The sequence below is a fragment of the Ursus americanus genome, chromosome 14 (genome assembly GCF_024610735.1).
Source record: "Ursus americanus isolate L20-20 chromosome 14, mUrsAme1.1.p, whole genome shotgun sequence".
Classification (NCBI taxonomy): Eukaryota; Metazoa; Chordata; class Mammalia; order Carnivora; family Ursidae; genus Ursus; species Ursus americanus.
The window spans coordinates 69,582,969-69,603,877 of NC_142140.1; the positions used below are offsets into that span (position 1 = coordinate 69,582,969).

The following is a 20,909-nucleotide window of genomic DNA, read 5'->3' on the forward strand; positions in this document are numbered from 1 at the left end:
CTCTCTAATGGGTCCAGAGACTAGGAACATTTGTGCGTGTGTGCACGCACGTGTGTGTGTGTGTATGTGCGTGTGTGTGTATGTGCGTGTGTGTACGTGCGTGTGTGTGTATGTGCACGCGTGTGCTTTTAAGCAATACCTATGGAATATATTAAGGAGTGTTAGACTAATTTTTAATATGTTACTCCTAATTACATTGTAAGTGATCAGTAAGTTAATTGTTTATTAATTTTTTGCAAAGATCTATTGTAATTTGTCATCACAGCTTGAGGAGCTGTTTCTTTTAACACTGAATTTAACATGATGGTCCATTCTAGCAGCAAATTGCCCGACCCTCACAAGAAGAAAAAGTAGAAGAAAAAGAAGAAGATAAAGCAGAAAAAACAGAAAAAAAAGAAGAGGAAAAGAAAGATGAAGAAGAAAAAGATGAAAAGGAGGACTCTAAGTGAGTTAAATAATTAGATATTAGTCTAATTTTAAAATCATGAACCTGTCGACTCTCTCAAAGGTATAAAATTTTAGATAAAAGAGTGAATGGGATGTGTTCTTTGATCACCTAATGGGCTTTGACATAATTAAAGAACAGGATATTCTGGTAAATACAACTTCTGGCTTAATGGACTTATTTGCCAGACCTGAGATGTTACTTTCAGAAGGGATGAGCTGTAACAATATACACTCATCACTGAGATATATTGAATATAATTTAATTTTTGACTTGGAAGGTACCGCAGGATCTTTTTTTTTTTTGCACCTTTGATACTTTACACTCACGTAAAAATGCTGACAGATGGTTTTCTTTTCTATAATACCTTATATTACAGCTTCGTGGGTTTTATTTATCATATAAAGTGGGGTTCTTGGTTTGTTTGTGGTTCTGTTGCTGTTTGCCTGGTTATAAAAGTAATTCTTGTTCACTATAGAAAATGTGGAAAAGAGAGCAAAATATTAACAAAATCAGCATTCTGCCGCTCAGAGACAGCTCTTGTTGATGCCTTTGTGCACATATTGTGGTGAGGTGGGGGGCTTAGGGGCTCAGTTGGTGGTTTTTCCGCCAAGGATTGGCTCTCTTGAGGCATTATTTACACAGAATAAAATTCACCGATTTTAGGTGTGTATTGAATGTATTTTGACAAATATATGCATTGGTATTACTCTTGCTACAGTTGTGGTGTAGAGTGTTTCCGTCACTCCAGAAAGTTCCATGTGCTCCTTTGCTGTAGGTTTCCCCACACTCCCCTGCCATCCCCAGCCTCTGGCAACTACTGATCTGTTCTGCCTTTTCTAGAATTCCGTGTAAGTGGATTTATGCAGTATGTGGTCTTCTGTGCATGATTTCTTTTACTTACCGTGATGATGTTGAGATCCATGCAGGTCGTTGCACGGATCAGTAGTTTGTTCTTTTCAGTATTTATTGTGTTATTTCTGTAATCCCCTTGGAAATACCGGAGGTTTATGTGCTTTTGTGGCCACTACAGCCTGAATCACTTGGTATGGTTGTTTAAGAGTTGGATCCTCATGCCATTGCCATTCTAATTTTGTACTTTAGGAAGATAATTATTAAAAACATTTTTTTTTATTAGTTGTTTGAGTAAAACATTCATACTCCCATGTGGTCAGTGGTTCTGCTCTTATGGAACTGCCATATCTTGGTTTTTACTTTTTTCCTGAAATCTCCATTAACAAGCATTCATTTATTGGGGATGTTGAGCTAGCTCTTAGGGAGGATGCAGAAGTCCCTAAGATACGTACTATTCCCAGGTAGTTTATGATCTAGTAGGGGAATGCTAGGCAAGATGCAAGTACTATTTAGGAAAAAGGAGAAAGCCTGGAAGAAATGAGCAGAACCAGTAAAGCATGTTGGGAGACTGAAAAGAGGTTCAGGGTGACTTCTGTCTAGAGAGTTTAGAGGACTTCATGCAGGAGCTAGGGTTAATGTGGAAAGAATAGGGGGAACAGCACGAAGAGTTGTGCTGCCATGAGAAATGGCAGATAATGGTTTGATGAGACTGGAACAGAGGGTGGCTGAAGAAGAAAAGTGGAAGGTGGATTGGGGTTAGATAAAAACCTTGATGAAGCTAAAATAGTCTATGTTGTGAGTTGTTTGGGAGTAGGTAGCGGTTTGAATGGATGGAGTGGTTCCTTTCCTTTTTTTTTTTTTTAAGATTTATTTATTTTTTTAGAGAGCATGCATGGATAAGCATGTGTGAGTAGGGGGGGCAGAGGGAGAGGGAGAGAATCTCAAGCAGACTCCCTGCTGAGCACAGAGCCTGACGTGAGGCTCGATCCCACAACCCTGAGATCATGACCTGAGCTGAAATCAAGAGTCAGACGCTTAACTGACTGAGCCGCCCAGGCGCCCCTGGATGGAATGGTTTTTGCCAAAGCTATTCTGCTAGAATATTGACCCACATAGCATGAATGGATTGGAGATGTAAGTCAGGGAGGCTGTTACAGGAGAGTGGTTTGGGTACCGAGACACTTAATAAGGATAATGGTAGTAGAAATTGAGGTGGTGGAATTAATGGGAGCACTGTTACTGAGATGAAATAACCAAATCTTGGCGTGAGATCGCATATAGGAGGTAAAGAAAAAGGGGAAAAGCTAAAGATGATGCCAGATCTGTAAACGTGAATGGATATGATCACGGTGGTACTGTTACTGGTGAATGATTAGAGCATGGGGGGAGCAAGAGGCAGAGTGGTGACAAGCATGTTTTTGGACATGTTGAGTTTGTATTGATGGGGAATCCAGGTGTATTGATGGGGATTTCCAGCAGGTATTTGGGAAGACAAGTCTGGATCTTAGGAGATTTAGGAGATGGGAGATGTGAGTCAAAAGACACAGACTGGCAGTCATCCCAGTGGAATGGATGCGAATGGGGTAACCTCACAGAGCTTTAAGGCCAGGGTGAGCCTTGGGAAATGCGAATGTGAAAAGGTGAGAGGAAGAAGGCAGTCCCCAGAAGAAGAGACAGAGTAGCAGTAGGGATATCGGGAAAGCATGAAGTCCTGAAAGTTGAGAGGAAGGTAAAAAGAATTGTCCTTAGGGTCCGTTGCATCAGGAAGATCAGTGCGACTGTAATTGAGAAAAGGTCATCTGAATTTGCAGTCTGTAAGTCATTGGTGACTTTTTTCCCCCCATTGGTGACTTTTGACAAACGTCTTAAGATGAGGTTATAGCAGCAGCCAGATTGCTAAGGGAATAAAGAAGTAGAGAAAGAGGGCTGCATGGTAACTTCGAGGGCACTTCAGGACCGAAGGGAGAAAATTCTTAAAGAATTTTTTTTATTGGGGTAAGCTTGGTAAGCTACAACAGCTCCTTGCTTGAAGTGCATAAAATTTGAAAAAAATCAACACCTCCCATTAAGCAAGAGCAGTTGAGTCTTTGAGTATTGCCCCCTGTCCATTCATTTGCAGAAATGTACATTATTAAGGACCTTGTTTTTAAATCTTAACAACCCCGGGAGATACGTAGTACAGAGAATAGTCTTCCAGTGTTACATGCAGTACTGTTGCTACTAATAGTAATGACCCTTTACTTATTGATCGAGTTTTTCCGAAGTGGCTGAGGGAGGTGTAGCCCTGATAACAGCAGACACATAAGATGCTCTTTCTGTGTTCCAGGCGCAGTTCTGAGCATTTATATAAATTAAATCCTTTAATCATTGCAACAGCTCTATGAAACATACTGTTATTATCCTCACGTATAGATGAGAAAAACCAGAGGCCTGTGGAGGGGAGGTCTCTTGTTCAAGGTCACATGGCTGGTAAATCACACAGCCCTGGTACCACCCTGGGCAGCCTGGCTCCAGACTGTTCTCCGTTATAACCCCTGGGCCATACTGGCCTGTTTGCACATAATTAGTGTTGGGGATGCTTGAGAATACAGAGCCTGGTTTAATGAAACAGTATTGTAGATTATTACTACAGAAAGGCTATCTGTTTCAGCCTCTTCATTTCACAGAGGAGAAAACTTACCTTGGAGACAGGACTCCCGCCTTTTGGTGTACCCCACTGCCTCTGGATTGCAGCTCTAAGGGCTTTTCTCCTGCCATCCGTTACTTCCTTGTAGGGTGTTCTCATACGTAATAACGTGACTTGAAATGTGTCTAAATTTTGCGTCCATTAATGAGTAAAACAGACCTTTGTGAAATATCTTAATTTGAGCCAGTCAAAACCCTTCAAAATTGGAGCATGACAGCATTTTTCATCAATTTTGTTTTCAGTAACTGAGAAACTGGATAGTCTTACTTAATTTCTATTAAAAAAAATTCCAAGCCATAACCTTCTCAGATGCACGTGTACTTCTAAATCACACAAACTTTTCGTCTGCTTCTCTTTCCAGAGAAAATACCAAGGAAAAGGACAAGACGGAAGGTACAGCAGAAGAAACCGAGGAGAGGGAGCAGGCCACACCCCGGGGACGGAAGACTGCCAACAGTCAGGGCCGCAGAAAGGGCCGGATCACCAGGTCCATGACCAATGAAGCAGCAGCGGCCAGCGCTGCAGCCGCGGCGGCCACCGAGGAGCCCCCGCCGCCTCTGCCACCGCCACCAGAACCCAGTGAGTGCGCAATGGGAACGGATAGGCTGCGGTTTCGTGTGGGATTCTCCTGCAGTGCCAGGGTAGAGTGGGAGGTCCTTGGATATTGACGACCTAGAAATAATCTTAAAGTCTGGCCTTTAAATCTTTTTTTTTTTTTTAAGGTTTTATTTTAATCACCCGATGCTCATCGTAAGAAGTACACTGCTTAATCCCCATCACCTATTTCACTCACATCCCTCCCCCCAGCAGCTCTCTCCTCGCGACTGCCGGTTTGTTCTCTATAGTGCAGAGTCTGTTTCTTGGTTTGTTTCTCTCTGTTTCCCCCCTTTGCTTATTTGCTTTGTTTCTGAAATTCCACATATAAGTGAGATCATACGGTATTTGTCTTTCTCTGACTTATTTCACTTAGTATTATGCTCTCTAGCTCCATCCATGTCATTGCAGATGGCAAGATTTCCTTCTTTTTTAATGGCTGAATAATATTCCGTAGTGTGTGTATGTATGTGTATATACACACACCACATCTTCTTTATCCGTCCATCAATTGACAGATAGTTGGGCTGCTTCCATATCTTGGCCATTGTAAGTAATGCGCCAATAAACATCGGGATGTATGTATCACTTTGAATTCGTGCTTTTGTATTCTTTGGGTAAATACCCAGCAGTGTGATTGCTGGATCACGTGGCAGTAGTGTTTTTAATTTTGAGGAACCTCCACACTGTTCTCCGCAGCGGCTGCACCAGTTTGCATTCCCACCAACAATGCATGAGGGTTTCCACCAACAGTGCGAGAGGGTTCCTTTTTCTCCGCATCCTCGCCAACACCTCTTGTCTCTCGTGCCGTTGATTTTAGCCGTTCTGGCAGGTGTGAGGGGATATCTCATTGTGGGTCGGATCTGCATTCCCTCCTGGTCAGTGATGCTGAGCATCTTTTCATGGGTCTTTTGGCCATCTGGCTTTGGAGAAATGTCCGCTCGTGTCTTCTGTCCATTTTTAAATTGGATTATTCTGTGGGTGTTGAATTTTGTAAGTTCTTTATATATTTTGGATACTAACCCTTTATCAGATATGTCATTTGGAAATATCTTGTCCCATTTCCTAGCTTGCCTTTTAGTTTTGTTGTTCTTTTGCTGTGCAGAAGCTTTTTATTTCATTTCATTTTTTTATTTTTAAATTTTATTTAATTTTTTTTAGGGAGGGGGAGGGAAAGAGAGAGAATCCCACACTCAGCACAGAGCCTGACGTGGGGCTCGATCTCACAACCCTGAGATCATGACTGAGCCGAAATCAGGAGTCAGACGCTTAACTGACTGAGCCACACAGGCGCCCCAGAAGCTTTTTATTTTGATGTAGTCCCAGTAGTTTATTTTTGCTTTTGTTTCTCTTGCCTCGGGGGACCTACCTAGAAAAACGTTGTTACGGCTGGTGTCAGAGAAATTACTTCCTGTGCTCTTTTCTGGGACTTTTATGGTTTCAGGTCTCACATTTAGGTCTTTAACCCATTTTGAATTTATTTTTGTGTATGTTGTGGTCAAGTTTCATTCTTTTGTATGTTGCTGTCTGGTTTTCCCAACACCATTTGTTGAAGAGACTTTCTCCCATTGGGTATTCTTCCCAATCTTCTTTGCCGAAAGAGTAGTTGATCGTATAATTGTGGGTTTATTTCTGGGTTTTCTGTTCTGTTCCATTGATCTGTGTGTCTGTATTTGTGCCAGTACCATAGTGTTTTGATGACTGCAACTCTGTAATATAACTTGAAGTCCAGAATTGTGATGCCTCCAGCTTTGCTTTTCTTTTTCAAGATTGCTTTGGCAATTTGGAGCCTTTTGTGGTTCCACGCAAATTTTAGGATTATTTGTTCTAGTTCGATGAAAACTGCTGTTGGCATTTTGATAGGGATTGCCTTGAATGGGTGGATTGCTTTGGGTAGTATAGACATTTTAACAATATTTGTTCTTCCAATCCATGAGCATGGAATGTCTCTCCATTTCTTTTTGTTGTCTTGAATTTCTTTTATCGGTGTTTTATGGTTTTCAGAGTACTGGTCTTTCACCTCTTTGGGTAGGTTTATTCCTAGGTATCTTATTATTTTTGATGCAATTATAAATGGGATTGTATTCTTATTTTCTCTTTCTGCTGCTTCATTATTGGTGTATAGAAATGCAACAGCTCTCCTTATATTGATTTTGTATCCTGCGACTCCTGAATTCGTTTATCGGTTCTAGCAGTCTTTTAGGTTTTCTGTATGTATTATCATGTCATCTGCAAGTAGTGAAACTTTTACTTCTTCATGGCCTTTACATTTTTTAAACTTTAATATCAATGTCTTTTGAGAAAGATCTGCCCCAATCTTGCTGTCTTAATACAACTGTTTTTCTTTTTACTTAGTTGTAATCTTAGTGTGCATGCTACTTTTTCTGATGTTTTCATTTGGCATATATTATAAATATTATGTAGTTTCTATGTGATCTTCGGTTTTGCTTTATGATGACCGTGAAATGTTGGCATCGTGTTCCCTGAGGCCCGATTTCTTGAACCATTCCCTGTTGCTGAGTGATTAGGCTGTCCCCTGCCCCCTCATCTTTAAACTAATATAGAGAACACTGTAAGGAAAAACAGATCTTGACTCACGTAACATTTTCTTTCTGTTAAATTATTTTTTATAAGAATAAATTCTTTTTTTTTTTTTTTAAGATTTTATTTATTTATTTGACAGAGATAGAGACAGCCAGCGAGAGAGGGAACACAAGCAGGGGGAGTGGGAGAGGAAGAAACAGGCTCATAGCGGAGGAGCCTGATGTGGGGCTCGATCCCGTAACGCCGGGATCACGCCCTGAGCCGAAGGCAGACGCTTTAACCGATGTGCCACCCAGGTGCCCCTATAAGAATAAATTCTTGAGGCGTTTTTCTCTCTTGTACTAAGTATTGTCTCATTAGTTTATAAGGGGATCATGTTAGTGACGCCTACCATCATTGCTTCAGTGGTACCAATTTTACCATAACGTGAAGCATAAAGAAACCAGGTTCTGGGGATGGCAAGAAGGATGCAAGGAAAATAACTAGACAAGCACATGGGGGTCATGATGGACCTTGCTTGAGTTATTTCCTGCTTTGCTTACAAAGTGGGAGCTCACAGAGGTTTTTAAATAGAGGAATGCTGTAATAGATTGGTGTTTTAGAAAGAGAACTGGTGACAGTCATGGAGGTCAGGTTGGAGAAAGTAAGGGCTGGAGGCAGAGGGACCAGCCAGAAGGGTGTCACTTTGCACGCAGTGCCCCAGGCAAGAAGAGGATGGATTCAGGAGATTAGAACCGACACACATTGTTGGATGTGAGTAGTAAATGGGAGGAAGGATTAAAAAATTGGTCTGAAGAGGCTGTTAATAATTCAAGTGACTGGGCAGATGATGGTACTATTAATTGAGAAGGGGAATATGGCAGGAGCTCATTTCATGCCTGATAGTCTGAATTTCCTTTCTAATGTAGAAGAGAGAGTGTGCAGTTTGTGATCCATCTGTGTTTACTAGGTGTCACAGGGCCTCCAGGAGTGAGTTCGAGATATGGGGGATTCAGAGAGCAGGAGAGGACTGTGCCTGGACAGGAATGGGGACTGTCATTTCTTCCTTTGACACTTCAGAGAGGACGGATGGGGCTCAAATAGTGGGGATGTACTGGGTGAGGTGGGACTTCATAGAAAATAAACTAATGATGGTCAAACATGTAGAGATGGGTTCAAAGAACATTGAAAAAGATCCTGAGAAGCCTTGAATATGTGCCTTTAGTTGGTGGGGGAGAGCCTGCCACCATCCTGGGTCCATAGTTTGCTTCACCTCATGCTTCAGACAGGCTTTGTGTCAGACAAACAGGTCGGTGTCATCTAATCTGTGAATGAACTTAATATTTCTTTGCCTTACTGGATTCTCTCTCTTTATTTCAGTTTCCACAGAGCCTGTAGAAACCTCTCGATGGACAGAAGAAGAAATGGAAGTCGCTAAAAAAGGTAAGTTATAGTTCTTGAGATTCTTCAGGGTTTTGGTTGGGTTGGGTTGGGCTTTTCAGGGTTATTAGTAGTAAGTCAGATGGAATGAATTTTTTTTAATTGAAGAAAAGAAGAAAGTTCTGTGGTGGTAAATAGAATTTAGAGGTAGACTTGAGTTCTTTATGATGGGGTGATACCCTCTGCAGTTTTATTTTGAATGTCATTTTGTTAGAGAGCAAGTGGACTATTTTCACTTTTCCAGAATAGCTGTGATTCAGTGTTCTGGAGGGCATTTTAATATAAACGGTCTATATTTTCTGTTATTTAAAAGTTGGATTTAATAGCGTGGTACATATCTCCTCAGTTTGTATTTTGTAAGGCATTTGGTTATAAACTTGTAAGAAATTGCACTGCAATTCAGAGGAGAGGGTGTGAATTTTGGAGCCAGACAAAGGTTTGAATTTTGTCTCTGCCACTTGTCACTGTGTGGCCCTGATCTTACTCTGGAACATTATGAATCTTGTGTTTTTCTGTTGTTGCTTGTTAACATAGTATGATTTGAAATTGAAGTAAAATTTCTAATAGGATAAATAATTGGTTTATAAATAAAAAATAGCTTTAGTTTTAAATAAAGTAATTTTGAGAACCATTAGCCATTTACCGTATAGTTCTAAAGATAAAATTCTTATAAATAAGTTGACCTTTTAGTGACACATTTCAGGTTTATTTTCTATTTAATAGGTAATGAATGATGCATTTAAGTCATACAAACCAACTTTACCAAAAATATGGCACTTTAATGTGTTGTGTTTAAAATATTTTTATTTGACGTTTATTTGCCATGATTAGCAAATTTATAACTTGTCATGATTACATGTATAACTTTTTAAAAGATCTACATTTAAAAAAGAAAAGATTCACATTTATTCTCATCTGATTCTCAGAATGTCACAGTGGAATAAGTAGATATTAGTTGTATCATAGAGTGATCTTTTTCAGGTAGATACACCCCCATAGGACTGTTTAGTCTCCACTCTTCTCAGCTCTGTTCATGTATCAGAAGGATTTGCAAGTAATCTGCCAACTGTCATTATTAAGGAAGCGACTCGCATTAACCACGAAAAACTCCTATTTTCCTATAAATTGTTAAATTTGTCCTGGAAATTCATGCTTGGATACACCTGTATCTAAAATATATCCCTGTCTGTGTAGCTCTCTGTGTGTACGTGCATTTATATACCCGTATTCCTTGCATGTGGGTACGTGTATGTATATACATAATTCGGTTAAAAAGTGTCAGATTGCATAGATTTCTGTGACGCGTTGTATTACCGCAGGTTGGTTGTTTTTTTTAAAACCGGTTAATTTTTTTGAGGGCATTTCTTGATTGTGAATGGAATGAAGACCTGCTGATTCTGTATATAGTCATATATATCTTTGTGTTAACTATTTATAAGGTTACCTTATTAACTGTATATTGATACACTGTTTCCAAAGATGTAGAAGTATCTGGTGACTCAGTTTACAAGTGTTTCAGTTATTACTGTGTGTCCAACATTGTCCTAGCTCTCTGGGAGACACATGACAAAGATAAAATTGAGCCCTTCCATTAATGAGCATGTTTTAAATTTGGGTGGCAAAGTAGAGCTGTCAGTGAATTTCGTGTCAGTACGTATTTAAGTAAGTATTAAAATATATCAGTAGTGTGAACGATTTTGAATACTGTAATTAAGTTGATTTTATTATTTCTCTTGTTTGCTCTGTCGGGTGATTGCTCAATTAATCTTTGGTCTGTTTTTCAAATCCAGGTCTTGTAGAGCATGGTCGTAACTGGGCAGCAATTGCCAAAATGGTGGGAACTAAAAGTGAAGCACAGTGCAAAAACTTCTACTTTAATTATAAAAGGCGACACAATCTTGACAACCTTCTGCAGCAGCATAAACAGAAAGTGAGTATGTCCCAGGTCGCGAGTCTTTATTTATTAACGGATTTCATTTTTAACCAACAGTTATTTTGTTTTGTTCTGTTTTTGACTTTCAAATTCTGGTTTTGAGAGAAAGTTTTTTGTATCCCGTATTTTTATTTATTGCATTTATCTGTGAAGAATCTGCTAGTTTCTCCGCACAAGTTGACTTTTTCTCTGATTACTGCCCAAGGAACAAAATTCGCGTTAGTAGTAACGACAGTTCGGTAATTTTTAGATGGGATTTGAAAAACAGAAACATTTTGGAGTTTGAATTGAAAAGTTTAGTTGGAGTTCTGTTGACCTTGTTGAATGAATTGATATGGCATATTAAAACCATTTCCATTAATATTATTAATATTAAATATTAAACATTTTATTTAATATATTAAATATTAAAAACCAGAAAGTATTGATTATTGAAAATTCCTTAATGAGGAATTGCCAGTGTTCTCAATGTCCACAGAGTTCTTTGAGGATTCCATGAGGCCAAAACTGTTTTTGTAACAATATGAAGATGTGACTTACTTTTTCCCACTGTGTTAGATTTGGATGGATGGTGTCAAAGGAGTTGTGAGGGCAAGTGCTGGTGCCTTCGCGTGGGTCATGGCAGGGCAGCCCTGTACTAGATACTCGGCATTCTTCATCTCCAGATGTTTGCAGTTTCACAACAAATATGCCAATTTCGCTTGTCCTTGGCGGAGCAATAAAAATGAGCTTTATTAAGTCCTGATCCTTGAGTACGTGTGTGATGAAACGAGAAGTGTGCATAAAGTCCTTCTGCTCCATACCAAAGTGTGCCGGTTCTGTCGAGGGAAAGTACTTTTGCAGTTGTTTGCATTCCAAGCTGAACTAGCCTTCCTTTTTTTATGGAGTTTCAGTTTTAATTGGAAAAATGACAGAAAAACTATGGTTTTTCAGACTTGAATCCTTGGCAGACATTTTCTTGAAAATGAGTGAGACTGTCTTCCAGAGAAAGCAAGCAGAAGTATCTATTGCTGCTTTTAAATTTCAAGCTTTTCAGCAAAAATTAGAATTTTGGAAAATTTGTCTCCCTCACCATAAGCTTATATCTTTCTAATACTCAAAGGCTTTTCTGATGAGATCAGTGGTAATAATAACTAGTATGTTATTTTGATATACAGTGACATGCGTGCAGATTTGAAAAATCCGTGTAACTCCATAATTTCCACATGACCCATTTGTGATGTCACAATGGATGTCATGTATGGATAAAAGATGTATAAAATATTTTTTAATACACCAAAGTTCTAGATAGATAAATGGATTTTGATAGAGTACAAAAAATTTATTGATATGGTTTCAGATTTCATATCACGGTTACCCTTTAAGAGATGACTGCTTGCTGAGTTCTGGTACAATATCAAAGAATAATATCCATGGTTGTTTGAAAAGATTGTTAAAATACGCTTCCCTTTTCAACTACATGTCTCTGTGAGGCCAGACTGTGTGTGTGTGTGGTTGGCTCCACACCCAGCGTGGGGCTTGAACTCACAACCCTGAGATCAAGAGTCCCATGCTCTACTGACTGAGCCAGCCACGGGCCCCCAGACGTTTTTTTTATATATACTTCAGCCAAAACAGTACTATGTCTGCAGATTAGGTTATACGTAGAAGCACACTTAAAAATTGTGCTGTCTTCTGTGAAGGCAGACATTAAAAGGAATTTCCAAAAACATAAAAAAAAGCTTTTTCATGAAATTATCCTTTTGTTTTGGAATATAGTTATTTTTTTTATAAAACTTTTTTATGTTGACATGTAATGGGTTTATTGTTATTTTTAAATGGATTAATAAATATTTTACATGTTTCTGCTTTAATTCAAATATAGTAAATATCATTATGTATAATCTCATGAATAGAACCTCCTTAGGGTCTTCAGTGCTTTTTAAGAGTGTTGTATCCTTAGACCAAAAAATTTTGACTAGGGGCGCCTGGGTGGCACAGAGGTTGAGCGCCTGCCTTCGGCTCAGGGCGTGATCCTGGCGTTATGGGATCGAGCCCCACATCGGGCTCTTCAGCTGTGAGCCTGCTTCTTCCTCTCCCACTCCCCCTGCTTGTGTTCCCTCTCTCACTGGCTGTCTCTATATCTGTCGAATAAATAAATAAAATCTTAAAAAAAAATAAAAATAAAAAAAATTAAAAAAAGTAAAAAAATAAAAAAATTTTGACTAATAAGAATGATAGAGTGGGTAATAAAAGGTAGATATTTAAATTTGTTAGGGTTTGAACTTTTAATAAATATAAATGTATGAAGTATAACATTGATTTAAAAAGTTATATAAAAGACCTTTTAATGTTAAAAATGAAAATGTAAAGGTTAAAAATGTGTTGTAGCAACTAAAACTAAGGAAAGAAAGCAATAACAAAAGGTCTGCTGACAAGAGAGACTTGACTTCATCAAATACCACTCAAAATGTTTGGGGAGAAAATCAAGTAGAGAATGAATCAGACATGTTTTCAAAAGATCAGTCAGGGTTCTCCAGAGAAACAAAACCAACGGGCTCTGTGTGTGTGTGTGTGTGTGTGTGTGTGTGTGTGTGGAGAGAGAGAGAGAGAATATGAGTTAGTGATTTATTTTAAGAAATTGGCTCTGTGATTGTGGACGCTTGGATCTGATGGTGAAGGCTGGCAGACTGGAGACTCAGGAAAGAGTTGCAGCTGGAGTCCAAAGGCGATCTGCTGGCAGATTCTTTTCTTGCTGGGGGGGGGGGGGGTGTGGGGGGTGGAGGGGGAGAGCAGGGGGCCGTCAGTCTTAATTCTATTAAGGCCATCAGTTGATGGGGTGAAGCACTCCCCCACCCCCTCCATTCTGGAGGGTCATCTGCTTTGCTCAGAAGTCCACTGGTTGAATTGTTAATCTCATCTAAAAAACTCCTGCACAGAAACATCCAGGATAATATTTGACCAAATATCTGGGTGCTCTGGCCCAGCCAAGTTGACACATAAAATTAACCATCACAAATATCTTTAAAACTTCTTGTTCTAATCATTTTAGTTACAATCGAAGTAACAGGGACAACAGGCTTCCGTTTTTTTAAGAGTGTTTTATTTTCAAAAAGGTTTCAAGAAAACATGACAAAATACCTTATATCAAAACACGGTGCAAGACATATAGGTATTACATTTCTGTAGGTTTGAATTATTACATTAAAATTAGTGGTACTGTCATATAGTGAAGAAAATGCTTGGAGAAGTAGCAGGTGATTGCAGGTGAACAGAGGAATGTCATGTGGTGGTGAAACATGTCTCTTCTATATTCGTCAGTGGAAATACCAAACAGCATGGGTGGATATTGGCAAAGGAGGGAGATAGCCTCGACATTGGAAAAATCCTTTTAAGAGCTATTATCTAACGCCTAAAAATATTGCAGCCTTCATGCAGTCTTCCTAAAGCTTTCTAAAGAGTGTGGCCAGAGGATTCTCCCCTTGCATTCCTCTAGGAACATAGTGATGCATTTTTTTAGCCTCACAATTACACCTAGTTCTACAACTGACACTGGGACATGATTTTTTGCTCTTGACTTAGTGCTTTAATTGGATCCTAACATATACTTTTAACAGTTGGGATAGCAATAATTTATTTTCCTCTTTGAGGAGTGTCCCCGGGAGAGACCTGTAGCTGAAGTCTGGTGAGTACAGGTTCGGTAAGGGAGAACAGAGCAGTGCCAGGGCCGGGATCCTTGGGTCTACAGAGACAGGAGACCTTCAGTTTCATAGTTAGAACATGCGATTATAAATATAATAAATGGCTGATGTCTTACACTTAAATATATCCACACATGCTCTTACAGATCTCTGATCCCAGTAGAAGAATGAGCAGTTTTATGTAAACACGTTGTTTGTGGAAGGAAAAGTCCTGTTAAAGAAAAAGGGAATTTGTCCTCATTAATAGTAAAAGAAATTCAGTAACACCAATGATGATTGGTGACACCAGTGATGAGTTGTTGCTTATGAAATCACATAATTCTTTTTTTTTTTTTTTAATATTTTTTTTGAAGATTTTTTATTTATTTATTTGACAGAGATAGAGACAGCCAGCGAGAGAGGGAACACAAGCAGGGGGAGTGAGAGAGGAAGAAGCAGGCTCATAGAGGAGGAGCCTGACGTGGGGCTCGAACCCGGAACGCCGGGATCACGCCCTGAGCCGAAGGCAGACGCTTTAACCGCTGTGCCACCCAGGCGCCCCGAAATCACATAATTCTTAATGTTAGGGAAGGGAGGTTATTGCAGCTTTATTAACAGCACAAAACTTTAAAATTGCCTAAATACCTTAAAATAGAATTTTAAATATCTGTTGGTACAGAGTGTCTTTATGGAATCATTAATAATTTGAAGAATTTATAATGTAGAGGTATGTTCAGTTCATGATTACATAAGGTTAAAAAAGTAGGATATGTAACTACATTGGGCAATGTTTTATTTTCATGTGCTATACATAACGTATTCATACATGCATATAAAAGACTGAAAGGAAATGTATTAGTGTAGTTAGAATCTCTAGCTGGTGCGATTATGAGCCATTATTGTTTTGTTTTTCTTGACAGCTTTCTGTGTCCTCCACATTCCGACGACTGTCTTATTTTTAATAGAAAATAAATGCATATGTTATTTTTACTAGAAAGATACATTATTTGGAGGGGGAGAATAGCAGGAGTTTTGTGGTTTTTGGCTCTTTGTACATGTGTGGTGGCGAGTAGTTCAAAAAACGGTCCACACGGAACTTGATCGGTTTGATGAGAGCAGTCCGTCTACACGAGAGGCCAGTTAGTGGTTCCCTAGCGGCGACCGCACGCCCACCAGAACAGTTGTCAGACATGCAGCCTTCTTGTTTAGTATGTGTGTATCGGCGTTCCGTGTAATCTCAGAGGCGAGAACGTTCCTTTGTTTCCTCTTAGCTGTTTAAATCATAAATCATTCAATTCAGTGCTCTTCTCCTTTAGACTTCGCGGAAGCCCCGTGAAGAGCGAGACGTGTCCCAGTGTGAAAGTGTAGCTTCCACTGTCTCTGCTCAGGAGGATGAAGATATTGAAGCTTCTAATGAAGAAGAAAATCCAGAAGACAGTGAAGGTGACTTAACATCTTAAATTCAGTTGTGACTTCCACTAGTGCAACTACGTAACGTTAGCTTAGTCATTTTATTTAGGAACTGCTTCGTGAAGCAGACGGCACTGGCAGTGTTTTCATGGAGACCTTAAACTTGAGCACCATGTGTTTCTTCACTCAGTCAACAAATATTTATGTAGCGCCTGCGATGGTCCAGTCGCCACAACCTGAAGATCTTTAAAATGGCCGTTCAGGGGCGCCTGGGCGGCTCAGTCAGTTAAGCGGCTGACTCTTGATTTCGGCTCAGGTCGTGGTCTCAGGGTTGTGAGATCGAGCCCTGCATCGAGCTCTGCACTGAGCATGGAGCCTGCTTAAGATTCTCTCTCTCCCTCTGCTCCCTTCCCACACTCACTCTCTCTCAAAAAATAAATAAATAACATTTAACAAATAAAATGGAATAGAATGGCCGCCCGGCGTCAGTAAGCTGCCCGCTTCAGTGTCACTGCCACAGTTACGTGTCCAGTTAGTAGCGTCGGTTACGTTTCTTCCTTATTGCAGTGAGTTTGGTTTATTTGTTTTTATGGTGGCTTACATGTGTCATATGTATGTTTTCATGTAAAAAGAGTTAATGACGCTAGAAGCCCCAGTAGGAAAGAAGTTCAACCCAAGAAACTTAAGAACAGAAATAAAATCCTATTTGTCACTTGAACAAATTAATGACCACTTCCCGAAAAAGTAAATATCTTCTTGAGTTTTTGCTAATTGAAGTTTCTAATTTATTTCAGTTCGCATTGCTGTTAGTTTCTGTAGATTTCTTTTGTGAATTGACTGCTTCTGAAGTGGGAATTTTCAGTGATTTTAGTAGCTCTTTATATGTAATATCTTACACATGTTCATGCTTTGTGTACACAAATATTTTCTCCATCTCATTTGCTTTTTGTTTTGTTTTATTTTTAAATTACCAGAGTTTAAATTTTGTATGTAATTAGAGCTACTTAAATATGTTCCTTTGAAGGCGCTCATATTTTAAGCTTAGGAAGTTCTGTACCTTCCAGGGGTTTCAGAAATATTAGATTTTGTTTTATTTTTTTTCTGCAAGTTGTTGTTGGCTTTGAAACTTAAATTTTGTTTTGAATGGGTTTTGGCTTTGAACATTAAGTAGCTTTTTTTCTGTGAGGTTTTGTGGAAAATGAGGCCCGTGTGGCAGGAATGAAGAGAATACTGGAGCAGCAGAGTTTTGGTAAGATTTGGCTTTTAAAAAGCTCCCTCTGGCGTCGTTGTGGACACTGGTCTGAGGGGGAAGATAGGAAGAGTTGTTTCTGGACTACAGGGGCAGTCGAGCAGTTGAACACAAGTGGATGGACTCAAGGGGTATTCTGTGACACTTGTCTACGTAGGATATGGGGATAAATGAGAGGAGAATTAAAAGATTACTCCTGATAAGGTCTCTGGTATAATTAGATAGTAAACACTGGAAAAGAACCTGATTGGGATGTGTTGAGTCCATAGACTTAGTCTAGTGTAGGAAATCCTGAATTTGTGATTCCTCTGAAATACCTAGGTAAAGATGTCAAAGATTAAAACTGTATTTACAAAGTGGAACCAACGATGTGGGGAAAGACCAGGGTTACAATGTTACATTGAAATTCTATGTAATGTTATTCTAGAATTTTGCTACGTAGTATGGTACCCACTAGATACATGTGGCTAGTCCAAATTGAGATGGGCTGAAATGTAAAATATAATGAACTTAGTAACCAAAAAGGTAAAAATTTTACTGCTAGTTTCTATATTATTATATTTCCACATGATTACATATTAAAAAGATAGTATTTCAGACCCATTGGGTGAAATAAAATATGTTGTTAAAGTTAATTTATCTCTTCTTACTTTTTTAATGTGGCCCCCGGAAAAACGAAAATTTTAGGCAGATGTAACTCATATTATGTTCCTGTTGGATGGTGCTGTTCTAGGCTGTCAGGCCTCGTGGGTCAAGGAAAAGCACAGCCACAGGCTGGTAGAAATAAACCAAATACCATTTATGGGAATGGTTTCTGGTCAGTTTTGATTTTGCATCTGTCTTCATTTTTCAAAATTCATATAAATTTTATTTGTTTATTCATTTATTTACTTATTTTAAAATATATTTTTAAAAGTTCTTATTCATTCACATAATCTCTACACCCAGTGTGGGGCTTGAACTCAGGACCCCGAGATGAAGAGTCGCATGCACCACCGACTGAGTCAGCTAGGCGCCCCTCATGTAAATTATTTTTAGATATCAAAAGCTTTTACGCTTTCAGTTTCAGAAGGTGAGGACCATTTGACCTCTCCCTTTCATGCTCTGTGAACACTCGCTCTGGCTTCCCAGTGGCCATGAGACTTCACTGAGGCCATGTAAGGAGTATCAGTCGTCCCAAACAACTACTTTCAAGCATGGCTTCTGTCACCACCTGAAACATGTTCATTATCAGATTTTTATGCTGTATCATTATCTTTAAGGTGCTGAAAATAGTTCTGATACAGAAAGTGCTCCTTCTCCTTCACCAGTTGAAGCTGTCAAGCCCAGCGAAGATAGCCCTGACAACGCGACTCCTCGAGGCAACACCGAACCGGGGGCGGAGCTCGAGTCCACCACGGAACCTGCGCCCAGCGCGTCTCCCTCCTCAGCAGTGCAAAGTGCAAAACCAGTTGAAAGTGAGGGTGTGGAGCCGCAGGCGAACGACAGCATCACCGTCGAGGCGGCAGAGCCAATGGACGTTGACCGTCAGGAGCACAGCGCCGAAGTGACTTCTGTGCTTGATCTCCCCACGACTGCCAAATCAGACTCTGTAGATGTTGAGATGAGGGCGCCGGAGAGCAATCCATCTAAAGTTGAAGGTGATACCAAAGAGAGAGACCTGGAGAGAGCCAGCGAGAAGACAGAGCCTAGAGATGAAGACTTGGTGGTGGCCCCGCAGGTCGGCACCCAGAGGCCCGAGCCCCAGTCTGACAATGACTCTAGCGCCACCTGCAGTGCGGATGAAGATGTGGATGGAGAGCCCGAGAGACAGAGGTGAGACTCGCTGCTCTAATATTCTGTTCCTTGCTCTGCTGGAGGCTGACCGAGTCACAGGATGGTGCCGGCTGCAGAGATGATTCCCGTATGAATGTCGGCAGTTTAGAGGTAGTCCACATGCTTTTAATATTGGGGTATGATGCTCTTCATCTGGTTTGATAACCAAGAACGATTGTGTGATCATTCTTTTCCAATGAAAGGGATAATTTTTTCTGCATCAGTTGTTAACATGCATTCCATGTGTAGCAACGAGGGGGATTTCTTTTTTTTTTTTTTAAAGATTTTATTTATTTATTTGACAGAGAGAGAGAGACAGCCAGCGAGAGAGGGAACACAAGCAGGGGGAGTGAGAGAGAAAGAAGCAGGCTCCCAGCAGAGCAGGGAGCCTGATGTGGGGCTCGATCCCAGGAGCCTGGGATCACGCCCCGAGCGGAAGGCAGACGCTTAACAACTGAGCCTCCTAGGCGCCCCGTGGGGGGTTTTATCTAACAAAACTTGTGATCTGAACCTCGGATGACTGCCGTTCCTGGTGTTGGAAGTGGTGGGATGTGGGATGTGGTGGTGAAGCAGAGGCATTGGCTTGTTTGCTCCAAGACCACACGGCCTCAAAGCAAGGCCTGCTATACCCTGTACCTGTGTATTAGATAGAAAATGTTGACAGGAGAAACATGTTAAGTGTTCTGGAAGTATTTTAGAAAGCATAATTTAAATATAAGATAGTGGTAATTATCTTGATCACTTTGTATAATTTAAAATACATAATACAGATTAATATAGAACTACTTTTAGTCATTAAAGTAATAGCATAAAAATATCCTATCTTTATGGTTTTTATAAAAAATTACAGTAAAGATTACAGTAAAATTACAGGAATAGATAGCTCTTTATTTAACACGTCTACTTGCCTTGGGATTTCCTTTTCCTTGAAAGAAATAGGATCACCTAGACTCGTAGTAGAATGTTTGATTGGCACACATTCTAGAAAGGAATTTGACTAAAACATCATTTAATCGGAAACCCAGTTCAACTCTTTTTTCTTTTTCTCCCCCCCCACCCCGACCACCTACTTTTTTTTTTTTTTTTTTAAAGATTTTATTTATTTATTTGACAGAGATAGAGACAGCCAGCGAGAGAGGGAACACAAGCAGGGAGGGGGAACACAAGCCCCTATTTTTCATGTTAAATGTTGTTTTCTGGGGCGCCTGGGTGGCACAGCGGTTAAGCGTCTGCCTTCGGCTCAGGGCGTGATCCCGGCGTTATGGGATCGAGCCCCATGTCAGGCTCCTCCGCTATGAGCCTGCTTCTTCTTCTCCTACTCCCCCTGCTTGTGTTCCCTCTCTTGCTGGCTGTCTCTATCTCTGTCGAATAAATAAATAAAAAATAAAACAAATGTTGTTTTCTTTTATACATTCTTATTTTCTTATTGATCCGTACTTTTTAAAATGTTCATCATCCCCCAGGAACACTGGGGGGTCTGGTCCAGCCTGAAAGGTATAACGCTCGTGTATGATCTCCCCAGTTCATATGCTGGGTGTCGTAAACGCCAGTGTAGGTACTGAAACCGAGTGAAGCTTGGAGGAGTGTAGGATGGTGGGGGCTGCGGGGGACAGAGCAGCACGTGCTGTTGGAGAGGGCACCTGCTGCCTCAAGGTCAGCAAGTGGTTGCCGTGTGCGCATGCCGCTTCTGTGTGGCCCTTTCTTCCCACTCTTGATGAGAAACTGAGAGTCTGAAATTTGGGGTGTAATTCTCAATTTTGGAATGGTAGTGGGCAGATGTTTGAAAAAATACTCTCTGATCCTGGCAATATATCCGTAACAGATAACTAGTTTGTAAACTATGTGTTTGTATATTAGTGGTATTTTAGGACCTGATCTTTTATAATGGAATTTATTCAGACTGGATGGTTAGATGCAGATGATTAAATTCAGATAAATTTCAACCTATACATCAATATGTGGTTTCTTTACTTGGAAAATTAGCATTATAGTTTCCCTTTCCTTGCTGTTCAACTCTCTTCTAAGGTTGATGTGTTGCGTGTGTGCACACACATTAACTTAGAAGGAATATGATTAGGGGTGCCTGGGTGGAGCAGTTGGTTAAGCGACGGACTCTTGGTTTTGGCTCATGATGTGATCTCAGGTTGTGTGATCGAGCCCCATGTCCGGCTCTGCACCCAGCACAGAATCCGCTTGAGATTTTCTCTTCCTCTCCCTCTGCCCCTCTCCTTGCGCACTCTCTCTCTCTAAAATAAATAAATAAATTTTTTAAAAAAGGAATTATGATTGTACATTTAAAG

General features: G+C 40.1%; 1 protein-coding gene across 21 annotated transcripts in view; it reads left to right on the forward strand.

Moving 5' to 3' along the window:
• The window catches only part of NCOR1 (nuclear receptor corepressor 1), a 148,335-nt gene that overhangs the window by 79,811 nt on the left and 47,615 nt on the right, over positions 1-20,909 (forward strand). For 8 of the 21 annotated variants that reach the window (XM_045778291.2, XM_045778290.2, XM_045778304.2 and 5 more), the window contains 7 exons: positions 318-445; positions 4,348-4,565; positions 8,484-8,546; positions 10,334-10,473; positions 15,452-15,578; positions 16,732-16,794; positions 18,057-18,609. In XM_045778291.2, the coding sequence (XP_045634247.2) occupies positions 318-445; positions 4,348-4,565; positions 8,484-8,546; positions 10,334-10,473; positions 15,452-15,578; positions 16,732-16,794; positions 18,057-18,609 (1,292 nt within the window). The remainder of the gene's footprint in view (positions 1-317; positions 446-4,347; positions 4,566-8,483; positions 8,547-10,333; positions 10,474-15,451; positions 15,579-16,731; positions 16,795-18,056; positions 18,610-20,909) is intronic. The other 13 variants (XM_087867657.1, XM_087867659.1, XM_045778306.2 and 10 more) reach the window with 6 other exon arrangements.